This window comes from Protopterus annectens, chromosome 8.part0, assembly GCF_019279795.1.
Source record: "Protopterus annectens isolate FY-2018-M chromosome 8.part0, PAN1.0, whole genome shotgun sequence".
NCBI lineage: Eukaryota > Metazoa > Chordata > Ceratodontiformes > Protopteridae > Protopterus > Protopterus annectens.
In genome coordinates this window covers 1,919,576,886-1,919,604,463 of record NC_056741.1, presented here as the reverse complement: position 1 = coordinate 1,919,604,463, position 27,578 = coordinate 1,919,576,886, and the positions used below count along the sequence as shown (strand labels likewise).

At 44.6% G+C, this 27,578-nt stretch overlaps 1 protein-coding gene across 1 annotated transcript in view; it reads right to left on the bottom strand.

Moving 5' to 3' along the window:
* The window catches only part of AMFR (autocrine motility factor receptor), a 1,369,298-nt gene that overhangs the window by 180,198 nt on the left and 1,161,522 nt on the right, over positions 1-27,578 (bottom strand). The window contains exon 16 of the mRNA XM_044081420.1: positions 11,157-11,234. Within this exon, the coding sequence (XP_043937355.1) occupies positions 11,157-11,234 (78 nt within the window). The remainder of the gene's footprint in view (positions 1-11,156; positions 11,235-27,578) is intronic.

Here is a 27,578-nt window from a genome sequence, read left to right as displayed (position 1 = left end):
ACTGCTAGGAAAAACACAAAGAGCATGAAAATCAGGCCAATAGCAGCTTTCTGCATGGTAGGAAGACCCAAGAATCAGTACTGCAATGCTGTGTAAAACAGTCTTCGTTTGATAACTAGAGGTATGGTACACTCAGGGTAAATCAAACATCCAGATCTGCAAGACCAGAGCCTCCTACTGCTCTCTCTGAACTGGCAACCTCTAAATGAAAGCACACAAATTACGCTGCTGTGTGCTACAATCTACTTCCTGTATAGTGCTTAGAAGCGCTGTTATGCTTCTGATATAACACTGGAATATACCATTTGTCTATGATCTTCCACCCATGTTCCCTTAGCTGGTCTCCCTCTCTACACAGTTTCACTTTTTGCTCCTCTATGTGACCATTTTCCTGGGCAGTTCTACCTAATAATCATTCAGTCCAATTGTTATTGCTGAGTAGTCTAGGCTCTACATATGCTGGTTGGAATACAAAGTGAAATGGAAGAAGTGAGAGAGAGGGTCAGTGCCTGTCCGAGCAGACAGTGGGTGTGAGGCAAAAAAAAAATCTTGGACAGGACACCAGTCTATCAGAGGATGCACGTAGGTACTCCCATGCACACTGCAACCACACATACAGGCAATTTGGATTCACCATTTATCAGCACGCCTTTGAGATATGGGAGGAAGATGGAGCCCCCCAGTCAAAAAACACTGGGAAAGACATGCAGACTACACAAAGAAGGTACCCAAAGCCAGAAAAAAAAGAGTTATGTACTTACCATAACTTGGAATCTGTGCTGTCCAGTGTCATTATTCATCACGGATGGGTCCTGGATCTGACCTCGGATCAGAGCCAGCAAAGTAAGCAACAGCTCCTGAGGTAAGCTCCTCCCCTCCCATTACTTCCTGTTACCCATAATCCTCAGATTGAGTCTGCTAGACAACTATCCCGGCAGGGACAATGTCTTCACTCAGAAACAGCAGAACCATAGTTCCTGTGTTGCCCATTGCCTTACTTGGATAGAAGGAAGTTTCTTTGCTCACCAGTGGGAGTGGGGAGCCTTGAGCAGCCTATCTGTCCCTGAAGGAGTGACCTCAGCACAAGATCTAGTAGTAATTGGTCATTTTGGACCATTTCTAGCTCTTTTGAAGTTCCCTGTATAAAAATCCACCTCTGAGCATTTTTTTTCGACTATACTACTCAGCAACAGCTCCCCGTGGTGCTAGCAGCAGAGAACTCATAAAAGCGACTACTTTCCAGATTTAAGTATATTTTTGCTGTTTCTACCTGTGTGACCTTTTCTTGCTGTAAACAAAGTTTTAACTGCTATTTTATCTGTATTTAGAGTTTTTTTGTTACCTGCACTTAAGTTAAAGTTTGTTTGTTTAATTTAACTGTTGAGGCTGCCCACTCAAGTGCGCTAGCCTGTGCATTTAATATACTGCTTTCCCTGCATTTCTCTGTAATTTTCTTACAAAAAAAACATATATCCTTGTTTTCCCGCCTTTCCTTGATTAGAATAGTCCATTATACAGGCTTTGCTGTATTCTGGACTTTGGGATAGTTCCTGTGTTGCCCATTGCCTTACTTGGATAGAAGGACGTTTCTTTGCTCACCAGTGGGAGTGGGGAGCCTTGAGCAGCCTATCTATCCCTGAAGGAGTGACCTCAGCACAAGATCTAGTAGTAATTGGTTGTTTTGGACCATTTCTAGCTCTTTTGAAGTTCCCTGTATAAAAATCCACCTCTGAGCGTTTTTTTTTTGACTATACTACTCAGCAACAGCTCCTCGTGGTCCTGCAGAGTGGTGCTAGCAGCAGAGAACTGATAAAAGTGACTACTTTCCAGATTTAAGTATATTTTTGCTGTTTCTACCTGTGCGACCTTCTTTTCTTGCTGTAAACGAAGTTTTAACTGCTATTTTATCTGTATTTAGAGTTTTTTGTTACCTGCACTTAAGTTAAAGTTTGTTTGTTTAATTTAACTGTTGAGGCTGCCCACTCAAGTGCGCTAGCCTGTGCATTTAATATACTGCTTTCCCTGCATTTCTCTAATTTTCTTACAAAAAAAAAAATATCCTTGTTTTCCCGCCTTTCCTTGACTAGAATAGTCCACTGTACAGGCTTTGCTGTATTCTGGACTTTGGGATAGTTCCTGTGATGCCCGTTGCCTTACTTGGATAGAAGGAAGTTTCTTTGCTCACCAGTGGGAGTGGGGAGCTTTGAGCAGCCTATCTGTCCCTGAAGGAGTGACCTCAGCACAAGATCTAGTAGTAATTGGTTGTTTTGGACCATTTCTAGCTCTTTTGAAGTTCCCTGTATAAAAATCCGGTTAGACAAGTTTAAACTATTTATGGCTCCGCCAAGTCTGCTCTTCAGTTTTTCCCTTAAAACCACTCTACCTTCAATAAAATCAGTCTATTCTCTGTCTAAAAAGCCCAGCACTTGCTCCTAAAGCAGTTTTACACAGGTAAAGCACTCAAACAAAAGAAAACACTAGATCCACCTACAATCCCCTTGAGTACCCATTTCCCTTTAGGTCCTTTCTGACTCAGTTACACAGCAATCCCTTACACTATTCTAGCATGTTGAGAGGTCAATTACTGGTGTCCTCTCCAGTTCAAGCTGGTGAATCTGGGAATCTTGAGGCAATGTTACAACTGCCTCATGTACACAGACAACCCTCTCCTCCTCCCAACAAATACAAATATATGTGAGAGATGCAACTATATAGCCAAACTGGAGGCTGAGCTCTCGCGACTCAGTACTGGCAAGACCAGTGAGGAGGAGAAGGTAACCACACACACACCACAAACCCAGTCTCACATAGACCAAACACAACTGCAAACCAAACACAAACACACAAAGACATACTCGAGGCTCTAATTAAAAATCTACCAAAACAGCAGATGCCTCCAAAGCAGACATCCAAGAAACCACTACCTCAAAACATAGCACATGCAACACATATTTCTCAAAGTCAGTGTGCCAAACAGTCACAGCCCTTAAGGCCAAACAACATGCCTGATACACTTGTAATAGGTGACTCTATAGTCAGACAGACCGACGTCCTGCTCACCAGACTGAACAAGGAAAAGGTTACAGTAAGCTGCCTGTCGGGCGCTAGAATCCACCACATAACACAAGCACTCAGGTCACTCCAAAGCAAGTACAAATATGACTCATTGTCCATGCCGGCGTGAATGACCTGAGACATACCTCCCTGGACTACATGAAAAGAGACATAGAGGAGCTCTCTGATTATGTAGCCCAGGCCGGTATGACCCTGACCCTGAGCAGCATCTTACCCTCACCAAGAATGCCGCCACAGTACAAAGACAAAATGATCAGCTTTAATTGGCTCAATTACTGGTGTCATTCTAGGGGGATCCAATGTCTGTCTGCTTGGGATGACATGCTTGACAGGCCACGCTGTTTCGCAAGGGACGGCTTGCACCTGTCACCCCTAGGCTTCCGGATATTGGCAAAGGCTCTTGCCACCCCCATAGTGCCTTTTTTAGGCAAGGCTCAAAAGACAAACCCACCTCCCTAGAAAACACAAGTGGAAAAAACTAAGGGTAATGCTGCTCAACGCCAGAAGTCTAAACCTCAAGATGCAGGATCTCGAAGCCCTTCTCAGTATGGAGAGCATCGATGTCTGTGCAGTGACTGAAACCTGGTTCAAGGCTCCTGAGAGCACCCCAGCACTACCAGGTTATACCTCATATCATGCTTTTCAGCCCCAAAACTTGGACCGAACCACAAAGGGATGGGGAGTGTCCATATTCATCAAAGACACCCACACCTCCAGGTTAGTGGCAACGCACGAAGCATCGGAGACCATCCATGTGCAACTAACCATAGGCAAAACTGCCCTACAGTTTGTAGCATGCTACAGACCACCCTTTCAAACTCAGGAACCCCACTCAGCCTTCCTGAAGACACTGGAGAGTATGAATGTCTCTCCAAATACCATCACATTGGGAGACTTCAACTACCCAAACATAGACTGAGAGCATTACTCAAGCCCCAACACCCTAGCCCAAAGGTTCCTAGAATTCATAAACTCAAATGCGATGGAACAACTAGTCACCATTCCCACAAGAGGAGATAATATACTAGACCTGATCATCACAAACATGGGGACACAATGCTCCACACCGGAAGTATACCCCTCACTGGTGAGATCAGACCATAAACTAATCTCACTGGAAATCCACATCTCGCCCCCACCCCCAGCACAAAAGACCACAGTGAGGAACTTCTCAAAAGCTGACTTCATGCTTCTTAAGACTGAAGTGGTATCCTTCAAGGCCCCTGGGCCATTGGAAACCACAGCCCACACCACTGAATCCTTTATAAACGCTTTCTACGGACACCTTCAAGAATACATGAATCATGCAATCCCAAATAAAACCAAGACCCTCTCCCCCAAAGGCAGGTGTCCTGTCTGGTGGACACCAGCCATAAACAAACTTTACAAGAGGAGGAGGAAGCTACTACAGGACAGAGCAAAATCCCAAAAAGGGAAGGCATCTCTGATCAGTACTAGCAAAAAACTACGATCACTCATAAAATCATCCAAGGCCAACTTTGAGAGAAAAATCGCAAAAGACACTAACGATAATCACAAGGCCTTCATTAGTTATGTTAGAAACCTGGGTGGAAACTCCCAGATATGCTCAGAGTTAGTTCAAAATGACAAAAAATACACTGAACCCACAGATATTGCCAATATACTGGCAGACGGGTTCAGTGCAAATTTCTCCCCCCCCAAAAGGAGAAATATCTATCCCAGCCGAATGTAGCCTCACTGACATCTCAGATGTCCAAGTGAGAGCCGCCCTCTCCAAAGCTAAAAACACAGCATCAATGGGACCAGACGGTGTCCCAGGTTGCATGCTACATGAACTCCAAGAGGAACTAAACTCGCACATAAGGCTGCTGTTTAATCTTAGCCTTACTAGAGGATACGTACCCAAAGAATGGCGTACAGCAACAGTGGTTCCACTCCACAAAGGAGGTGCTTCTACAGACCCTGGAAATTACCACCCCATAAGCTTGACGAGCCTGGTCTACTCATAAACAAAGACATTGGGGACCTACAGACACTTGATCCTACCCAATTTGGCTTTGTTAAGGGCAGATCCTGCCTTTTGAACCTGGTCGACTTTTTTGAAACAGTCACTAAGGCCATTGATGAGGGTAAGGCAGTTCACACAGCCTACCTTGACCTTGTAAAAGCCTTCGACACAATATCCCACTCGGGCATCATAGACAAGCTCACCAGCTTAAATGTAAACCCATATGTCATAAGATGGATTGCAAACTGGCTAAAGGACAGAACCCACAAGGTCAGAATTGCTGGAGCCATGTCAGACTCTAAGCCAGTCACAAGTGGTGTCCCACAGGGCTCGGTCCTGGGACCCCTCTTGTTCGGCATTTATTTTTCAGAGGTACAAGCAAACATAGGAGGATTGTGGCTGACAAAGTTCGCAGATGACTGCAAACTGGGCGCCATAATTGATACTCCAGCGGACACAAGCATCCTTCAGAAAGGCCTCACAGAAACGGATAACTGGTGCCAGAGCCATGGCCTTAAACTGAATGCCAAAAAATGTACAGTCATACCCTTTGGGAAAAACAAAGTACCCACAAATTACACATAGGTGGTAATCCATTAATTACGGAAGAAGTAATCAGGGACCTAGGGGACCCAAGTTGACAGTAACCTCTCATTTGACACCCACATTGCCAAAGTGGTTAGGAAGACCTTCAATATTGCCCACCTTATCATGAAAGGATTCACATCTAGATCAAGAGAGATCATTGTGCCCTATACTCTTCCCTGATCAGGCCCATGATTGAGTACAATGCCTCATTTGGTATGTACCTTACCCGGCACCTGCAGCAGTTAGAAAGACCACAAAAGTACCTCACCAAGAGGATCAAGGGTCTCAAACATATGTTATATGCTGCCAGACTGAAGACACTCCAGCTCTATTCAGTCGCATACCGCCTACTCAGAGGAGATCTATGCCTGACGTACAAGGCCATGTCCAATCCGGAATTAATGGACATGCTCCACCTGAAAAAATCCAAATCCACCAGAACCACGAGAGTGAGAGATTTGAACCCCAACACAGAAATAAACAGGACATGCTGGAGGGACAGATTCATAACCCAGAGGCTCCCTACACTCTGGAACAGAATCCCAGTCCATGTTGGGCAGAGCCCCTCACTGGCTCTCCAAGAGAAATCTTGACGAGTGTATGGGAGATCGTAGGTTTACCCCGGGGGTCATCTCTGTGTCACTACTAGACAGAGGCACAGTAAACTAAACCCTAAATGGGCACAGTATTATCATTCCAAGGGGTGGCGGAAGCCACACACACTCTGGCATGGCTTATGAATGCCCTAGAGCAGATAGCCTAGTATGAACCTATGAACCTATTACTCCAAGCATCCCTGGTCACCAGATGGAGGGGGATGGAGGGTGGGAACGTGATAAATAATGACACTGGACAGCATGGATTCCAAATTATGGTAAGTACATAACTCTTTATTTGATGCTATCCGTGACATTATTGATCATGGATGGGTCAGAGTCCCCAGCTACCCAAAATCCTGGGAGGTCCTCAAGGAAGGATAAGCCAGAACACAGAAGAACCAAACGAGGCTTTACCCCGGATACTAAATCCAACTTGTAGTGTGTCACAAAGGTATGTGGGCTTGACCAAGTGGCAGGAGCACAAATGTCATCTAAGTACGTCCTGACCGAAAATGCCAAAGATGTAGCCACTGACCTTGTAGAATGAGCTTTAATAGGCCTGGGAAGATCCTTGTGATTGCTCTCATAAATGTGAACTATGCAAGACGATATCCAATGAGAAATCGAAACTTTGGAAATGGCCCTGCCTCTCCTTGTCTGGGAAAAGGCTACAAAAAGCTGATCCCACTTTCAAAAATCCTCAGTCCTCTTTAAACAGAAACATAATTGCCTATGGACATCCAGGCAATGTAGCTGATACACCCCTTTGTTCGACAAGCTGGGAAAAAAGACAGGGAGCTGGATATACTGACTTAGGTTCGCTTCTGAAGACACTTTTGGAATGAAGGAAGGATTGGTTCCAAGAAAAACCCTATCCTTATGAAAAGCCATGAAGGGAGGCTTTATGCACAGAGCTTGTAATTCAGAAACCCTCTTGGTGGAGGTAATTGCCAATAAAAGGGCTGTCTTCCAAGATAGAAACATAATATCACACTTTGCAGCAGGTTCGAAAGGAGGTAGTGTCAGGGACTGCACCATCAAGGTAAGATCCCAAGAGAAGACGGATCTTTGAAGGGAGGCCTAAGCAAGAATAGCCCTTTGAGAAAGGCCTTGCAGAGCCTAGAAGAAAACATGGGACTATCGTTTAAGTGGAAGTTGGAAATAGCTGCCAACTGCAGCTTAATTGTTGAGAAGTTTGCCCCTTGCTGGAATAGAGAGAAAAAAGGAAAGACAAGATATCTGGAACAGGAGCAGAGAAGGGATCTATGTCTCTCTGATGAGCCTAAAGACAGGACCTCTTCCATTTGCTGGAATAAACCTTTTTAGTGGAAGGCTTCTAAGATGCCAAAATAATATCCTTCACCAGGGAAGGCAACCTGGCTTGACTGATGATCATTGGAACGGGAGGCACCAAGCTGTCAGCCACAGGGGACATTAGGTCGAGAGGGGGAAGTCCCCATAGGTGGGAGATGAGATCCTGGACTGGATCCAATATCCAAGGGGGATATTTCAGATGAGACCTGCGAAGGGAGAACTACGTCTGACGAGGCCAAAAGGTGGAGTGAGGATGAAGTGAGCCAGGCTTTCTGTAGAACTTTGGGAATAAGGTGCAATGGGGGATAGGCGCAGAGGAGTCCCAGCAGCCAATCGTGAATCAGAGCATGCCTGGGGGACTACCAAAGTAGGGGGATGAAGGCAAAGTATTTGCTGCATTTGTGATTGACTGGAGATGCAAACAGGTCGCAGCATGGAGATCCCCAAAGATCCGACTTGCCACAGACTGTTTCAGGCACCACTCGTGGGGACTCGGGATAGACCTGCTTAGTTTGTCTGCTAACACGTTGGAATTGCCAGGGATATGCATTACAAGAAGAAAGCGGCTGGATTCCATTGCCCATTCCCACACCCTCACAGCCTCTCTGCAAAGTGGTTAAGATCATGTGACCCCTTGCCTGTTGATGTACCATACTACCACCATGTTGTCTGTCTGAACTGCTACAGTCCCGAGAAGGAGTAAGGCCCTGGAAGGCTTGCAACGTTAGTAGGACTGCTTTCATCTCAAGGACACTGATGTGCAACTTGGTCTCTAAGGGCTGACCATGTGCCTTGGACCATCCTTTCCTGGAAATACTCCCCCACTTCCACAGGAAGGTGTCTGTGGTCACCATGGCTTGGGGTGGCAGAAGGCAAAAAGGTTTCCCTAGGAGGAGATCCTCAGTCTGGCTCCACCAGCTCAAGTGTTGCCTGCAGACTGAGAGATTTGAATTGATGTGGACCATAGGGGGAAGATTAGCTGACCACTGTACTGCTAGGGTCCACAGAAGCACTCGCATGTGATAGCTGGGAAGGGAACCAACTGAACAGCCGCTGCCATCGTCCCAAGGACCTGAAGGATGACATGGGCAGGGAAACTGTCCTGATCCAGTAGGAGAAGAACTTGCTCCCGGATCATGTCCACTCTGTGTCCAGAAGAACTCCTATAAATTCCAGCCACTGACACTGAGGAAAGTGAGACTTTGGAAGGTTGATGGTAATGTCCAGATCGTGAAAGAGGCTTAGAGTGAAGTCTGTGGCTAGTGAAAGAAGATGCTTTGTGGGAGCCGTGAGGAGCCAATCGTCCTGGTACAGGAAGACCTAAAACCCCCTGCAGTCGGCGATGGGCTGCAACCGCTGCCATACACTTAGTAAACACCTGGGGGGGGGGGCTGAGGTGAGACCAAAGGGCAGGGCTCTGAACTGATCACAATTGGCCCTCAGCCGAAGTGCAGGAATGCCCTGGAACACCTGTCTATTTTTTATGTGATAGTATGCATCCTTGAAATCGAGCACATCCAGTCATCCTTGTGATTCTACGGACCCCCTCTGCCTCTAGGGTGGCATCTGCCATCGAATCCCCTTCCTCGGCCAGAAGAGGAGGACTCCTGCACAGCATACAAGGAAGGAAGACTGTTCTGTGAAATCATAGCTTTTTACTACCCCTCGGAGTCTCACAGAAGGAACGTTGGGGAGTAGGAAACTTGATCCCGACCACTGACAAGGTCTTTCCCTCCTGCTCACTGCGGGTCAAAGTGTCCTTGACCGAGGGACAAAAGAGAAGATCCATTAAATGAGGCATTAGTAAAGGAAGCCTTAAAGTCATCCGCAAACCGGAAAAGCAAAGCCAGGCATGGCACCTAACAGCAATGAGTGTACCTGCTGCTCGTGAGGTGGCCTCGACAGCATTCATGATCAACCTCAATGAGGCATTTGCTAGGGATGTGAGCGTGGAGAGCTTTGGAGAAACCACCTTAAGGCTTTCCAGAGGTAACAACTCCGAAAGGGAAGAGGAAAGTTCTGAGACCAAATCCCTTTGCAGCTGTGTAAAGTATGCCATGTAGTTTGTAGTCCTCAGTTCGAACTTAGCTGAGGCATACATATGCTTCCCGAAATGGTCAATTGCCCTAGACTCCCTATTAGGGGGATGGACCGTAGAGCTCTGTTCTGCAAGTTCCTTCTTGGTGGTTGCGGTAACCACAACAGCATCTAACGGGATACCTTTCCTCCAAATGGTTTGTCCTTGGAGGGACTGAGGAACTTATCCACTCTCTTGGGGACCAGTTCAAATGTGTCCAGCTCCTTCCATGCTCTGCTGACAACAAGCTGAACTCACTAATCTGCAGGGGAGACACCCAAGAGATAGATGGGCACTTTCTGAATAGCTTCAGGAACATGGATTTCTCAGACGACGGGTTGGGGGAAGACCAACCGCCCTGCTCTTTCAGTATTTCAAGTATGTCGGCAAAAGACACCTCCTTGGATGGTAGTCTGGGGGACCCGTCCCCTTCCTTGAAATAAGTGTCTTCCGTTAGCAACTCTCGAGGGGAGTTTAGGTGCCTCCACTTGCATGTCCTCTTCTGAGGAGGCTCCTTCACCATGGGCTTTGGGGAGGACTTGGAGGAGGGAACTCCTATGGGGGTGATGCCCTTCTGAAGGCAATCTGGGGGGGGGGGGGACTGACCCCGGACCAATGATGCAGGCTCACTATGCAAAACAGAACGAGGCAGGTTCTGATCCAGAGCCGAGGAAGAGGCTGATGACCAACCAGAAATGGCCCTCTCTATCACCTGGAAAGTGGAAGGACTGGACGAAGCCCCACCCTCCTCCCCGCCAGCCATGACTGACTGGGGCGGGAGGGGAGACCCTGGCACAGTGCCGACATCTCTGGACATTACTGAAGCCGAGCTATCCAGGGCAGAGGCCCCCAAAGGAAGGGAACGGTCCAAAAACTCCGGACCGGAAACTCCCCAGGTGGTTTCCGGGGAATTCTCGGGCCTGAGCCAAACCCAACACAGAAGGCAAGTGGGCTGAGCCCATCAGGGACCCAGATGGCATGGGAGTGGGGGCACTACAAGACGACAATGGCCTCTCCTTTGGCAAGCTCTGACCCCAGGGTGCCGAACTCCCAGGAGCTGAATGGAAGGAGAGGAGATTAGAGGTGGGTGAAATGCCCTTTGGCAAGTGGCTAGGGGACAGAAGCAGATCCAGTTCCATTTGGGCTTTGAGACAGCTCCTCATCATCTGGTCTGTACCAGACGATTGAATGAGATCTGAGTATTATGGGAAACATGAAGTAAGGGGAGGGGAGGAGCTCAAGCTCAGGAGCTGTCGCTCACTTTGCCGGCTCGGATCAGAGATCGGATCCAGGACCCATCCGTGATCAATAACGACATAGATAGCAGCAGATCTAAGTAATACGAGTCAGCAATGTTAATCACTACACAAGTACACCACCAATCAGTTACGCTGCTACCATATAGTACTTCAGATTTAATGAATGCTACACTTATTCAAAACAAAATATTAAGAAAGAATATTCTATAGCCATATTTCCATACATTATTATATGTTAATGCAGAACCAGTTACCTGGATTGTAGCATCATCCTCTGGACCACTAGATCTTTCTGCAGATGGACTGTTAAGAGCAGGCCTCACTTCTTGCCGCTGTAAAAAGCACATCAGAATAAGCTGGATTTGTACGTCTTATAGTTAGTAGTGTGACTAATGATGAAAGTAGGAAGCACAGCTGTAATGAGATAATTACCACGATCTGAAAGGTAATCTCATAAAAGGGGATGGGGTCTTTCACACTAAATGTTGGTATTTCTTCAACTTCTGTTATCAGCTCAACTATATTTGATTCATCTCATCACTGTATTCAGAAGCATGTGTATGGTACTAAGGCACTATATGGCATCATAAACCAGACTAGAAATCACACCCAAGTCTGAGCTACATAAACTACTACATCCAAAGCCCAACCAATGAAAGAGACAATAAAGAGATACTACACAAGGTTATATTAACATATATATGCCTAAATTACAGAAGACAACACTCCATCCACAGCAAAGGGATGAAAGGACTTGATGCAGGGGGCTAGTGAGAGAGTAATAAATACCCACTGTATGAAGCTTGTGCGTGAAATACTGTGATTAAGCTCCAAAAATGTGAAAAAGATAAACTAGTTAAGCACTTTTCTAGCCTGCGAAACTGCTCTCAACAGTGTTTTAGGTGTGATTAACAAAGTTTAAGGGCATGCAAGTGCTGTTAAGATCAGATATCAAGCTAGAGCAGACAGTGGCTGCCAGCGAATAGTACCGACAAAAGTAAAATACTTTTCAAAGTAATTAGAGCTTCACTCTGCCACAATTTATAAACAAACTAAAGAATGAAGTGTCCAACAGCTTTTAAAACTGTTAGTGCCACACAGGAACACTCCATTTCTACCTAATGACCATAACTCTGAATTGACCCAGATTTTACGTTATATTACCCAATCCCACATACAATTTTTGATTTTCTGATAAATCACAGCAAATAATGCCAGACATTAGATCTACATACCTATTATTCAGAAAATGCATGTTGATACAAGACCTGCTCTAACTTTTTAAATTAATTAAAACACTATTTAAAATGTGTCCTTTATTTTGATCCAATGCCCCCCCCCCCCCCCCCCCACACACACACACACACACACACACACTATTTTTAGCATTGCTCAGAATACTTAAGCAAAGAAGTTGAGACTTATGCTGCTACTACTGCTGCTGGTAAGTGCTTTTCTGGCTTTCAAAAGCTGGTCAAACATTTCATGCTCCTATACTTCCACTTTTTTTCTTTTGTAACCAGAAGTAGATTAAGCAGATATAACGTTCCATAAACTATAAAGAATTATGATTGGCTCACTAATCATAACCTTTTATTATGTGCTCTCAACATGGATGCCAAGATTCATTTCTTGAGCTTCTATGTCAAGATGAATTTCTTAACATTCATGTCTCGAGCACATTAGATGGTTATGACTGTAGACCTAATCCTAGTCCTCTATTTTACATCTTACTCTGTGAGTGTCTTACAGACAGAAGAATCACAAGCAACAAACTTAAACCTCCCAAGAGGCTACAGCCAGAGAATGTCCAAAAGGCAAGTGCTATGCCAAAGGGAGGTTAGCTCCTGGCACCAGTCAAGCAATAAAGCTAGTAACTACGGAAAGCCATTCAGGGGCCACATCATAAATATTCACAATGAAGGCATACTTTAAGCAAGCACTAGAAACAGACATGCCAATGCTTCAATGAGCTCCTGAGGATCATTTTCCTGCGAGTTGTTTGCCACTAATGTAAACCATAATGTACTTAACCCTCTCAAAGTGTTTGGTCAGCTATTGTGAAATGCTCCTTCCTTGAAGTAAAGGAGATAAAACAAATGACACATCTCCAAGACATCTCCTCTTTGATAATCAACAGGATTCATGCTGCCAACACTAGAACCACTTAATCAAAAAAGCTCTCACAGGCTGCTACTCATTCCCTCCTTTCCCTTCATACACCACACAACTCCCTCTCTCTCCAGTTCAGTAGTCAATGAGAAAGCTGGGACAAGAAAAAGAAAAAAAAACAGGCACGGAAGACAAACACAAAGGTGGGGGATGGTGTTACCAAAACTGGACCTTCTTTTTACAGGTATACCATATAAAGTAAGAGCTCAAGTTTTACACCTGACAAGAAGATATCCTTATTCAGTAACCATTATTTCAGCCCCTAGCAAACAAACCTCTATGGTGGTCCTTTCCATGAGAACATGGCTTAAAAGAGAACAGTCCCCAAAAGACCTGGGAACAATATTCACCATATAATGCCTCACAGAAGTGTTCAGTGTTGCTGCAGTAGACATGATCTAAGGTGATGCTATGGAAAAGGGCTTTGGAAGTAGTCACTGCTCTAAAACGATCTCTTGGACAAAAGCAACAGAGCTGGCCAACCATATGGAAAGTGTGTGCCTGATACCTATTTTGTCCAACCTGGATCTGGCAAGTGCATAAAAAAACTCAAAATGTATTTCTCTACTCATATACTTAAGCTGCCTGTAAACATTCATATCATGCAGAAGATGCCCTCCATTGTCAGAATACATGAAGGCAGACAACTGATTAAGATTAGTTTCCATAAAAACCTTTGGCACAAAAGAAGTGTTAGCAGTATGCAACACGCTTCCCTTGAAAAAAAGGTGAATAAGGAGATTTTAGAAAAAGGATGAAGTTCCAAGATTCCCTATCAGCAGTGAGAGGTACAACAGTCTTTAAGACAAAAAATTCAAATCAGAGAATGCATTAGGTTTGAACAGAGGAATGGTAAGTTTCTCAAGCATCAAGTAAATATACCAAGGAGGGAGTAGATCTACGTTAGGAGACTGGATGTGTACACGGTCCATGCAGAAAGGCGAATACACATCCACAGCAATGCAATGGGGATGGAGTCCTGGCCTGAGTAGTAGCCAGAAATGTCTGGCAAGTGATATTTGAAGGAATAACTCTATATATTCTGAAGGATGATGGCAAACTATCAAAATACTACAAGGAAAGGAGTCAACACTTATGTGGCATACCAATAAAAAACTGAATCAATTTCCCACAGTAATCTTTTGAGAAAAAAGTCATTATACCACAGACCACCACTATACAAGAAACATGAAACCTTTGCTCTCACTGGAACTGGGATAGCCACACTGAGCTGCAGGGCATGGAGGTCTAGGTGAAGCTTGCCTATTGAGTGAGACAGCATGCTGAAAGGCAGGAGCTTCAGAGGTTAGAATGAAGAAGAGGTAATCAAGTTTATCTGTGCAAAAAGAGGGCCAAACTGGATTGCTGATCAGCTTGCATTTCTGGATGAACATCTTCATGACAAGAAATGGGGAAAGTCTCTAGAAAAAAGGTTACTTGGCCAAGGGTGATGTAGCACATACTTCTCAACCTGTTAGTGTAAGAAATCTGGGAAAAGCCATAAATAATGGGGGACAAATGCCTAAAAATAGGGACAATTTAAATATTGCTATTATAAACTTAGAAAGTTGACAGAATAACATGTTTTGCATTAATGTAATTTTTCTGAAGAATACGAAGCATGAAACTCAAATGCCTGTTATTTTCTAACTTCAATCCTCAATGATTTGCCAAAAAACCAAAAGTTTTAAGAGAAACATACCAAAAATATAAACCAAAAATCTGTGCATTCTGTGAAAATAAGGGCTGGTGAGAGTTAGGGTGCATGGCATCTTTCAAAGAACTTCCCAGAGTCAGAATCAGTGAAAGAAGTTAGAACACCTGATGCTGGACAGAGAAGCAAACAGGATGATTATTACTAGGCTACCCCTACAGATAAATGATGACTTTGGCAACAATGTAAGAAAAGACTTGTGTGGCATTAAACACTGGCTGAACCTATTCACCAGGAATGTATTACCACCAGAAAGCATACCCTCATATTTACAGCATAAAGGGTAACAAGCATGATCTGTTTTGTTTCTACTGATGTACCAGACTACAGCCATACTGTGGCTGGAAATAACTCCCAATGGAATGCAGTCTTGAAATGCTAAAATAAAAAATGCATTGCCCACAATTCTAGACCACAGACATGAAAATGTAATGTGTAGGTCCCCTAACACACACACACACACACACACACACACACACACACACACACACACACACACACACACACACACACACACACACACACACACACACTTGGTGTTGCATGTTGAAGCAAACAGACAGCAGCATGGCTAGCCACAGTGTCTAAATATCTTATGCTACTGCTGGAGTGAGATACCACTTGTGTGACACTGGGGTGGACCTGCTTAGCCTGTCCAGAAGGCAACAGAGTTTCCTGGGGATGTGTACTACAGAAAATGATTAGAAGCAATCACCCACTGCAACATCCTCATCATCTCCTAGTATAAGGGGTAAGATATGGGGATCTACTTTAGTAGCTCAAATTAATACATAACTGTAATTTAAAATGCAGAGACGATAACATCGAAAGGTTACAAGAAAGAGTGCAGAAGATCGTAATGTAGTAGAACCAGGTATATATTCTAAATGGAGATCATGGTACAGTCCGGATTGGGAAATCTACCTTTTTCTTCACCGCAATGCAATCTCAAAGTTAGTATATGTAATTTACATGTACAACTAATTTATTTTATATTTCTGCTGGGGGGACAAGCCCCCCCCCCCCCCGCAAATTATACATGCCAACTTTGAGACTGCACTACAGTGAGGAAAAGGGTAGATTTCCTGATTCTGACTGCACTGCGATCTCCGTTTAGAATATATGCCAGGTTTGATCTATGTACTTTCTGATCATCTGAACTCTTGTTCTTGTAACCTTTCGATGTTATTGTCTTGGCATTTTAAATTTTGGTTATGTTAATTCAGCCTACTAAAGTAGATCCAAGATATGGTTCCCTCCTGCTTGTTGATGCACCATACTATTGTCATAGTCTGTCTGCATAGAAATCATCCCTAGAGTGGTGGTTCTGTAGTTCCTGCAATGAGGTGAGGATTGTCTTCATCTCTACGACACTTATACGAAGGTTGGCCTCTACTGGCCAACATAATCCTTGGACCATCCTCCCCTGTAATACTGCATCTCAATCTAAGGAGGAAACATCCATGATTACTACTGCCACCGGTGGTTGGAGGACAAAGGGTGACCCAGAATGCATGAAGGGGTAATTTAGCCACCATCACAACTATTCTTTGCAAAAGATTGTTTATGATAAATGGAACTGACAGAGAATGAGAAACATGAGACCACTGAGCAGACAATTGAACCTTTAGGAGCTACTGCAGAATTCTCATATGAAAGTGAGAAAACTGTACCATCAGAATAGCACAGGCCATTAGTCGCAGAACACTAATGCCTAGTGCTGCTGTAGGAGAACTGGAGGAGGAGAGTCTGGATAACATTCCTTAATGTCTGCAGTCTGTCTGGAAAATGACACTATGGATGTAGTAGTGTCTAGGTGATATCTAATGAACCAAATATTTTTTTTCAATCGAAGAATTGACTTCTGCTGGTTTATGGATTTATGGATATGCCCACGGACAGAGTTGGCACAAGCAGTCCCTGGCACTGATTAATAATTCCATTGTTGGGGCAGCTAGCAACCAGTAATACAGACAGGGAAAGACCCAACTCCATTATAGTTGCAGGTGAGCTGCTACAATTGACAAACACTTGGATGACACCCAGAGGGCTACTGTGAAACTAAAGAGCAGGGCCAAGAACTGGAAGGGACTAACTCCTAGCTGGAAGCAAAGGAATCTCTGGAACACTGGCTATTTTGATGTGGAGATAGGCATCCTGATGATACAGAGTACATCCAATTGTTTGTCCATAAACAAGGAAAACTGACTACATAGTGTTCACCATGAACTGGGTCTTCTACATGTAACTGTTTAGAAGACTGAGATCTAATTTAGATCATCTAAAATGGGCCTGAGTTAAGTGTTTTTTCACTGGAGCCAAAAAGAACCTTAAGTAAAATCCTGACCCAGACTAATCTGGTGAGATGCCTTGGAATCAAAGAGAAAAAGAAGTTATGTACTCACCATAATGTTCCATGTGAGTTGTTCATCTTGCCTTCATTCTTACAGATGGGTTCGGAGCCGACTCGGCCAAATGCAAAAGCTTCAACCAGCTCGTGGCCTACTCCATATCCCATGTTGCACTGGTGCTTCCCTCAGATCTTGTTTGCTGCCAACTAAGCTGACTAGAGAAGTTCCACCCAAAATAAATAGTATCAATGGATACACTAGATAAGGACTAAAGACAACCCAGACTTGTTTCAACTTCTTGGTCCACAACAAACTGGTAGGGGTCTGGAGGGTGGGACGCAAGAATGAAGGCAAGATGAACAACTCACATGGAATGTTATGATGAATACATAACTTCTTTATGTGAAGTTGTTCTATCTCGCCATCCATTCTTACTGATGGGTAGCGTCCCAAGCACCAACTTTCTCAGGTGGCTCACGGGAGAATGTTCTTTAAGACAGAGGATCCAAAGGAAGCCCAGTCTCTGGAGGCCTTGTCTACTTTGTAATGAGTGATGAAGTTACGAGGCCTTGACCAAGTAGCTGCTGCACAAATAGTATCTAATGGTAATTTAGCATTAAAGGTTGATGAAGCAGATACTAGTAGAGTGGCCCTTAATCTTCTGTTGTAACAGTGTATTCACTGAACTGTAAGTGAAGGAAATACAATCTGATAACCATGTTGATAAAGTGGTTTTTACCACTGGAGCACCTTTTTTAGACTCTGAAAAGGAGACAAAGAGTTGTTCTGTTTTCCTGAAATGTTTGGTCCTGTCTAAATAGAATCAAAGTTGTCTGTGAACATCAAGCTTGTGCAGCATATGTTCCATCTTTTTAGTGTATTTAGGGAATACGGGCAATTCAATGGACTGGTTGAGATTTGTCTCTGAGCAAACTTGAGGTAAAAATGATGGATTCATTCTGAGTGAGAGACTGTCATTATGAAAAATCAAATAAGGGGGTTTAATGGACAAGGCCTGTAACTCTGAAACTCTCCGAGCAGAAGTAATCGCTATAAAAAAATATGGTTTTCCATGATAGATATTTCAAGTCACAGATGAGGCTGGTTCGAAAGAGGGTAGGATTATTTGGGAAAGAACAAAATTTAGATTCCATGGCATAGCTGGAGCTTTGATGGGTGGTCTCAAATGAACAGTACCCTTGAGAAAGGCTCTAGAGTGTCTATGTGACATGATATTAGAACCTTGGTCACCAAGATCAAAGTTAGAAATTGCTGCCAATTGAACTCTAATGGTTGTTGCAGCTGCCCCTTCATTGAAAAGTTTAGTCAAAAACTTCAAAATGGATAAAATTGAAGCCAGGTACGGGTCAATACTGTTCTGAAAAGTACAGTTGTGTACACTTACCATAACTGTAGATGTTCAAGTGTATTCACTGTTGCAGTCATTACATTTGGGTAATCCTGCTGGTAGGTTGCCCTCAGTCGGCCTGAATTCCAAAGTCCTAGGTCCTGCGTCGGTTGCTGTCGCCCGTTCCCTGACGTCAGGTCGTCAGGGGTATAAAAGATGCAGCCGACGCCATTTTCTTCAGTTTTTCTTGCCCCAGATGTCAGGTGCCCCCAAAAGGGTAGGCTAGATATATATAAAACATACATGCACCAAAATAAACTTTACCTTCATCTACAAGCAAATACACCACATAGGTTGTATAGATCAGAGAAGTAAAGATAAGTTCCAGCAGAAATAAGGGGGATGGCAGGTGGGTAACCTGGACTGCAACAATGAATACACTCGAACATCTACAGTTATGGTAAGTGTTTACAACTGTACTGTTCTTTGTGTTTCACTGTTGCAGTCATTACATTTGGGTAGAGTCCCATAGCTATGGTTGGGGGGCTGGAGCTAAACAACATTAGGAGCGGCTATGAGGCCCTGCAGAACTGCAGTGGCAAAGCCTGCTCTGGATTTAGAGTAAAGTGGCAGATTGCAATGCTTTGTAAAGGTGTGCACTGAATTCCAAGTAACAGCCTCCAAAATGTCTTTGGTTGGTACTCCCCTGAGAAAGGCTGCAGAAGTGGCTGCAGCTCTGGTTGACTGTGGCCTAATGCCCTTAGGCACTAGCTTGCCATGCTGACAGTAGCAGAAACGAATACAGTGACCTATCCACTTTGAAACAGTCTGTCTTTCTGAAAACTTAGAATCTAAGTTGTCTGTGTACGTCCAAAGAATGCAGAATTTTCTCCCCCTTGTTCTGTGGATTTGGATAAAAAGTTGGCAAATGAATAGTTTGGTTAAGGGCTACACTGGACACCACCTTAGGCATAAATGTAGGGCTTGTCCTGAGAGAGACCATGTCTGGATAAAAATTGATAAAAGGTTCCACAGGCATGAGAGTCTGTAGCTTTGACACTCATCTTGCAGAAGTTATTGCTAGGAGCAGAGCTGTTTTCCAAGATAAAAACTTTATATCCGCAGTAGCAGCTGTCTCAAAAGAAGGTAGGGTGAGTTTTTCCAAGACATAATTGAGGTCCCATGCAAGCATTGGCGATCTCCTTGGAGGCCTTAAATTTTTTGCTCCTCTGAGGTACTGCCTTAATAAAGGATGAGAAAAGAGTGGTGGGCTCTGTGTTGTAATGAGCCAAAATGGCAGAGGCATGAATTTTAATTGATGAAAAAGATAGGCCTTTGTCCAGCATCTCAGTTAAATATTGCAAAATCAGAGGAATATTTGGTACAGCTGTGTCAGTTCCTTGAGCCTGGTTCCAAGCACAAAATCTCTTCCATTTTCCAGCATAGGATTTTCTAGTACTAGGCCTTCTGGCTTCCAAAATGACATCCATCACAGCTTTACTGAGAAGTGTGCTTTGTATGGCTACATTATCCACCATGCTGCCAGGTTTAATGTCCTGAGTTGGCTGTGCAGAATCTGATTGTTTTGTTGGGACAGTAGATGAGGTATTTGAGGTAAGGTCCAGGCTGGGCATTGAGACAAGTTCCTTAAGATCGGATACCAGTACCGGCGGGGCCAGTCTGGGCAATCAGAATTATTTTTGGTTTGTCCTGTCTTACCTTTAGGAGTACCTTGGGGAGGAGAGGAAGTGGAGGAAAGGCAAATACTGATAGGTTTTTCCAGTTGAAAGATAAGGCGTCCACTTTCCATGCTTGTCTGTGATAAGTCCTTGAGCAGAATCTTTTTAGTTGACAGTTGTGAGGGGAGGCAAATAGATCTATGTCCGGGCGTCCCCATTTCTTTGTTATTATGCTGAAGACTTGTGGGTCCAGGTGCTACTCGTGGGGATCCATGAGGTTTCTGCTTAGTTCGTCTGCCAGAGTATTGTCCTTTCCTGGCAGGAATTGTGCCTGCAGATGAACTTGGTAAGTCAATGCTGTGTCCCATAAAGCCATGGCTAGTCTGCAAAGGGGGCAAGAATGCATGCCCCCACTGCTTGTTTATGTACCACATGACCGTGGTATTGTCTGTCTTTATCAGTAGTTGTCCCAGATGAATTAGGTCCTTGAAGGCTGTCAGGGCATTTTGAACAGCTAGCATCTCTTTTTTATTGATACGTAGATGCATTTGATTTGTGGACCAGGTGCTCTGAATGCCTTTTCCTGCCATTTGGGCCCCCCAGGCATAATATGATGCATCCGTTGTTAGGTTCTGCCTGGCTGGTTGTTAGGTTCTGCCTGGCTGGAGGTAGTGAGAATGGCTGTCCCTTGTTTTGCTGACAAGCCTTTGCCCACCATCGAAACTCCTGTTGCAATCATTGTTTCCAAGCTGTGGCAATGTTGTATCCAGACACTTTTTAGGTACCATTGAAGTTTCCTCATATGCAGTCTTGCATATGGAATTAGTAGGATGCAGGATGCCATGAAGTCCAAAGCCTGCAGAATATTCTTGCAGATAACTGGGCCTTTGTTGCAATTTCCTTGAAATAGGTAGTCAGTTGCCTTTGTTTGTCTGGCATGAGATAAGCCATCTGGACAGTTGTATTTAAGCTTGCACCCAGGAATATTATCTCTTGAGAGGGTACTAGTTTTGATTTCTTTTCATTGACTATGTACACTAGGCATGTTAAAAAAGTCTTTTCACAAACGCCAGATGCTGTAGTAGGATGTCCTTGTTCTCTGCTTGAATGAGGCAGTCGTCCAAGTAAGGATACATCTGTATTCCTCTTTGTCTGCAGAAAGCAATTACTGGTGCCAGGCACTTTGTGAAGATGCTGGGCACAGTAGATAAGCCAAAGGGCAGTGCAGAGAATTGGTAATGTTTTGAACAAGCCTTGAATCTGAGGTATCTTCTGCACGAATGTCTGATTGGGACATGCAGGTATGCCTCTTTTAGGTCTAAAGTGACGAGCCAAGCCTTTCTGCCCAACATGGGCAGAAGCTGCTGCACGGTCAACATCTTGAATTTTGGAATATCCAGGAAAGTGTTTAGAATAGATAGGTCCAGTACTGGTCTCCATGCTTTGTCCTTTCTGAGTGAGTAAAATCCTTGTCCCTGCTCTTGCTGTGGCACTTGTTGAATAGCCCCCATGTCCATGAGGGATGAGACATTTTTGAGCCTCTGCCTATTGATTTTTTTGGCAGGTCTGGCCAACCGTTTGCCCTTGGCAGGGTATGGAAGTGAAACTTGTAGCCTTGTGACAATATTTCCAGAACCCATTTGTCCTGGGTTATAATGTGCCAATTTTGAGAAAAAAGTGCTATTTTTCCCCCTAAGGGTGCTGCCAGTAGACAAGTGCTCGGTGCGGGCAGGGGGAAGTCATTGGGACTGTTTCCTGTATGGTTGTGATTTGTCTTCTCCACTTTTGGAGGTAGAAGCACCCCATTGCTTAGACCTGTACGAACCTTGCGGCTGGGATCTGCCTCTAGGGCGTCTGGATCTGCCCATTTGAGGTCGGTCTGACACTGGAAAGGACCAATTCTTTGTAAGCCAGTGTCTGCTAAACCTAGGTGGCTGTACTTGTAGAAAATCTTTGACCGTTTACACAGATTTAGCTTTGTCCTCCATTTTCTTTAACACCTCTTCTGCCTTAACACCAAACAAGGTATCATGTTATAATGGTGCATCTAATAATTTAGCTTTGACATGATCAGGCAGATTTTGTTCCTTTAACCAAGCATGCCTCCTAATTACAAAACCCATAACAGCGGCCCTGCAGGAGGCCTCCAGAGAATCAAAACCACATTGAAAAGTATGCTTTCCAACTTGTTCAGCTGCATGCAATAAATCCTGCATTTCTTTGTTTTCTGCACATTCAGAATTTACCAACATTTTCTGTTTAAGCAGTGTCATGACATATTGCTGATATTTGAGCATATGAAACTGGCAGTTTAGGGCACTTATAGCCAAGGTAGCAGATGTGTAAATCTTTTTTCCCCATCTATCCAGTGCCCTAGAATCTCTGTCAGAGGGGGTAGGGTTTTTTGCAGTGGAAGCCTTAACCCCTTTGGGACCCTGAGAAATAGTTTCTGGGTCTGCAGCAGGGTTTTTGAAAAGGAATTTATGAGAGTCAGGAACCCTGTAGTATCTGTCAGGCTTAACAGGAGCTGGAGGTAAGGAGTCAGGGATCAGACTAGACTCTGAAAACACGTCATCTACAATGTCTAACACAGGTGGAATAGCTAGAGGCCTGTGTTGAGGTAGTAGAAGGAAGTCCCTGAGCCTTCTTAGATTCTGAAAAATCTTGGCTCTCCCAGTGGAAATGCTCCCTCATGGTATGCAAGGTTTCCCCAAAGGAATAGTCCTCAGGAGGAGAAGCTGAAGGAATAGACTCTTCAGCATCAGAATCCTCATAGGGGAGAATATTCCTGATCAGAAGAGGAATCTGACGAAATGGAAACCTGATCTGAAGATTCATAGTCTGTCTCTTGCCTAGGCCTCATCAGGTGGGGGATGGGAACCTCTGATCAAGGTAATTAAGTCTTCGGCCATTTTGGGCATCTGTTTTTGAGGCCTGTCCATGTGGCTGGTGAACTTGTTTCTTTGCCTTTAAAGGTGCTTTAGTCTTTGCCTTTGAAGCTGTAGTCGGTTTAATGTATAATTGTTTAGGTCTGAAAACACCCTCAGAAGCCGATGCCTGCTCAGCGGCTCCGGACCCATCTGAGGGAATAGTCTCAGAGGCTCCAATATCTTGAGTTTCCAGCAGCCTAACTGACTCCACGTGGGAGTTGGTAGCGGCCTGCAACTCTAAAGTAGCGGGCATCAGGGGCTGCGAAAGTGCCTCACTGAGAACCGGTGACTGGCTTAGCAGAAGATTCGTCGTCGGTTTTGGACCTCAGTTGCCTGTTTTTTTCTTTTTCTTTGTGCATTTTGTGAACTCCGGTAGTCGGATGGCTATCCGGCGACACTATATAATTAAATCTGTGCCCAAAATAGCTTAGTGCAAAATCGTACGGACGCTTAATAGTGCATTGGTTAAATCTAGCACAAAAATGACAGCTTGAAACGTCGTGGTCAGGGCCTTGGCAAGGAATACAGTAAGAATGAAAGTCCTTATGAGCTATTAGCTTCCCACAAGAAATACAATTATTAACTTTTTCTGACATCGGTCTGGAGCAAGAAAAAAGTTTCCCCAACGGGGTACTTAGCTTTTAATGAAGACTTCGGATCTGAAACTCGAAGATGAAAATCTCAGGAGTCGGCCATCCGGCACTTGCGAACTGCTTCTGCTTCGGGCACCGTGTGGCAAGAAAGACTGAAGAAAATGGCGCCGGCTGCATTTTTTATACCCCTGACGTCAGGGAAGGGGTGACAGCAACCGACGCAGGACCCAGGACTTTGCAATTCAGGCCAACTGAGGGCAACCTGCCAGTAGGATTACCCAAATGTAATGACTGCAATAGTGAAACACAAAGAACATCACCCACATAGAAAACCTTTTCCATTTACTACGATATAACTTCCTGGTAGACTATTTATGAGACGATGTTAAAATATGCTGAGCCGCAGCTGAGAAGTTGTGAATCCTGGCTATGTTTGGAATTGGAGCAGCCAAGCTGTCAATTTGAGGGACTGAAGAGAAGAATGGAGAGCCCCTGATAAATGAGTCAGAAGATCTAGAGCTGGGTCCAGAATCCAAGGTTCTTCTAATAGATGAGGCTGGAGGAAGGGGAACCAAATTTGACGAGGCCAGTAAGGGGCTATTAAAATTATGGTCCTTCCCAGAGCCTTGGCTTTCTGTAAAACTTTGGGTATGAGAGGGAAATGAGGAAAGGCATAAAGGAGACCCAGGGGCCAATTGTGTACAAGTGCATCCCTTGGGGCATCCCCTGGAGGGGGGATTAGGATAAAGTAGTTGCTGCATTTCATGTTTGTTGGGGTTGCAAAGAGATCGCAGCAAGGCTAGCCTCATCTGCAGAATATCCTCTCTGCTACTTCTTCCTTCAGGGATAACTCATGAGGCAATAGAATTGTCCTGCTCAGTTTGCCTGCTATCACATTGGCTCTTCCTGGGATGTGCATTGCTATCAGAAAGCTCTGGGTGTAAGTTGCCCACTGCCATACTCAGGGCCTCTCGACATAAGAGATGAGAGCTGGTTCCTCCTTGTTTGTTTATGTACCAGATCACTGATATATTGTCTGTTTGAAATGCAAAAATACCCAGAGGGAGAGAGTCTTGAAAGGACTGCAACGCTAGAAGTACCACACATCTCCAGGATACTGATATGCAGATGAGCCTCGTGTTTCCTCCATGTGCCTTGGGCTGCTCTTCCCTGCCAAAGCCCCCGCACCCTATCAGAGGCGCGTCCGAGGTCACCGTGGCTATAGGAGAGGGTAGAACAAAGAGGCGACCTAGAGTTACTTGGTGAGATGTCAGCCACCACTGAAGGTCCTTCTTACCTGAATTCATTATGATTTTGTGTGACACTGGAAGTTCTTGAAAAGACCATTGTGTGAACAGGAGCCATTGCAGTGCATGCATATGCATCAGACTTAAAGGAATCGCAATGATTGCTGTCGCCATTGTTCCCTAACAGTTTGAGTACATTGAAACCAGGCTTTTTCTCTCGGGAGCAGGTCCAGGACCAGTTTTCGTAGAACACAAACTCTTTCAGGTGGAAGGTTTAAGGTCATGGTAATGGTATTTATCTCTGCTCCTATAAAAATGGTATGTTGCGATGGCGACAAGGCAGATTTTTCTGAATTTATGGTAATCCCCAACTGACTGCAGAGATTCAAAGTTGTGTCCCTTGCTTGTATGAGTTGATGCCTGGTGGTAGCAGTGAGGAGCCAGTCGTCTAGGTATGGAAACACCTGGAATCCCAAACATCTCAGGTGAGCCGTTAGTACTGCCATGCATTTGAACACTCTGGGGGCTGTAGTGAGGCCAAAGGGCAGACCGCGAAATTGATAATGTCTGGCTCCCACACAGAAGCGCAGATGATCCCTGGATGGCCTGTCCATTTTTATGTGGTAGCACGCATCCTGGAGATCTACTGAGCACATCCAACTATCTTTCCCTAAAAAGGGAAGTATTGACTGTAGCATGACCATCCGGAATTTTGCCTTTTTTACCGACTTTAGTCTGCTGAGATACAAAATGGGCCTCCAGTCCTGTTTTCTTTGGAACTAAAAAGAACCTTGAGTAAGTTCCAGATCCTCTCTGGTCTGCTGGGACTGGATGGATGATTCTTTTTTCCAGCAACCTTTGAATCTCTGTGGCTGCTTGTTCCCTGTGACTGGGTGGAACATCTGGGATAGTTTTCTTATGGGGGGGGGGGGGAGTGGCAAAGGGAATTGAATATCCTCTGGATATGCTTTGTACCCAGCTGTCTTTTATTTTTAGCCAGGCATTTGGGTACAAAGAAAAGCGTCCCCCAAATGCCTCCAGAGATGGACAGGCGGGCCTCCTCGCAGCAGCACTGATGGGGCTTCCCAAAGAATTGGTCTCTGTCACCCATATTCTGCGGACCCCCTCTGCCACGTGGGCGGCGTCTTCCATTATTACCCCCTCCTCTGCCTCTAGAGGGGGGTTCACCACGAGTGTCCCGGAAAGCTCCTTGAGTTTTACGGAACCACATATTCCCTCCATTCTGACCTTTGGGGTGAAGTCTGGTAGGGTGAAAAAAAACAGTCTCCGACGGCAGACAGTCTTTCCATCCAGCTCACTCCTGGTAAGCGTTTCCTTCACTTTGGGTCCAAAAAGGGACGAGCCATCAAAAGGGGTGTTAATAAAGGATGACTTAAAGGGCTCCGCAAAGGAACATAAGCGCATCCAGGAATGTCTCCTAAGAACAATTCCTGTACCCACTGCCCTAACTGTTCCATCAGCTGCATACGAAACCAGACCCAAATGGCAAGTGTCAGCCCCTAAGACGCCAAGGTCAGTAGCGAGGAAGTCAGAGTAGTCGGAACTGGCAGACCTGGAAGAGGTGTCGGCTGCGGTGGTTCCACACTCATCAGCTCCGAACACTCTGGCTCCGAAACCTCGAGTCGGATCAGAGGAGGAACAGAAGTAATGGGCTGGGTCCTAGTTGGTTCTGAAGCCCCAAGAGTTGGCCCCAACAAAATTTTTGCTAGCGCCGGTGTCTGCAAAAGTCTCTGCACCACACGATCCACATCCTTATCCGAAAGTCTTGAGGAACAGGAAGAATCTATGGAAGAGGACACTGACTGAAGAATTGGAGACTTTAAAGTAGGAGACATTGGCTCCAGTATAGGGGACCGGTTCCTACAAACAGTAACAACCTCCGGTTCCAAAAGCAATAGATTCGAGATAGAAGTCTTATCCAGTTTTGAGGTCAATGAACCCATTTTTGGTTCCAACCCAGAAGAAGATTTAGAACACAAAGCTTTTGAAGATTTCAATGTCTTGTCTGGTGTTCCGTCCTTATCCAGTGATTCTTGGAAGGAAGACTTTAATAATCCCCTGGCTATTAGTTTGCTTTAATGTTCATGAAGAACATGACAGCGGAATGAATGACAGATGGCACAGTTCTCTTGTAGGTGAACTTCAACTAAACAAACACATTCTGTGTAACCATCCGTTATTGACATTTTGTGTCCACACTTAGGACATTTTTTAAATCCTGACTTAGCTTTCTCTTGTTGAGACATGACAGAAATTAGTTAAACAGAATGTACAAAATATCTCAAGTATAAAACTACGCCCTTATAAAAGGAACAGCAGGGCACACAAAAAAAAAACACACTGTATATCACACTAACTATTTAAAGTGGACAGTAGCAATACACACAGGATAACTGAACAGCCCTAATAAAACTTGGGCCCTAACTACTACAGGAAAAAATACACCACTAGCTAAAGCTGTAAAATTAAACAATAACTACCCAAGGCTTTGTAACTACACACATACAGCCCTTAAAAAAAAATAATTCATGTGACTGGCATAGCTGAAAGCTCTAATCTGAAATGTCCCTGAAGCATAAACCCATTTCCCTAACCTGCCCACAGTCCTGGATTTCTTGTTA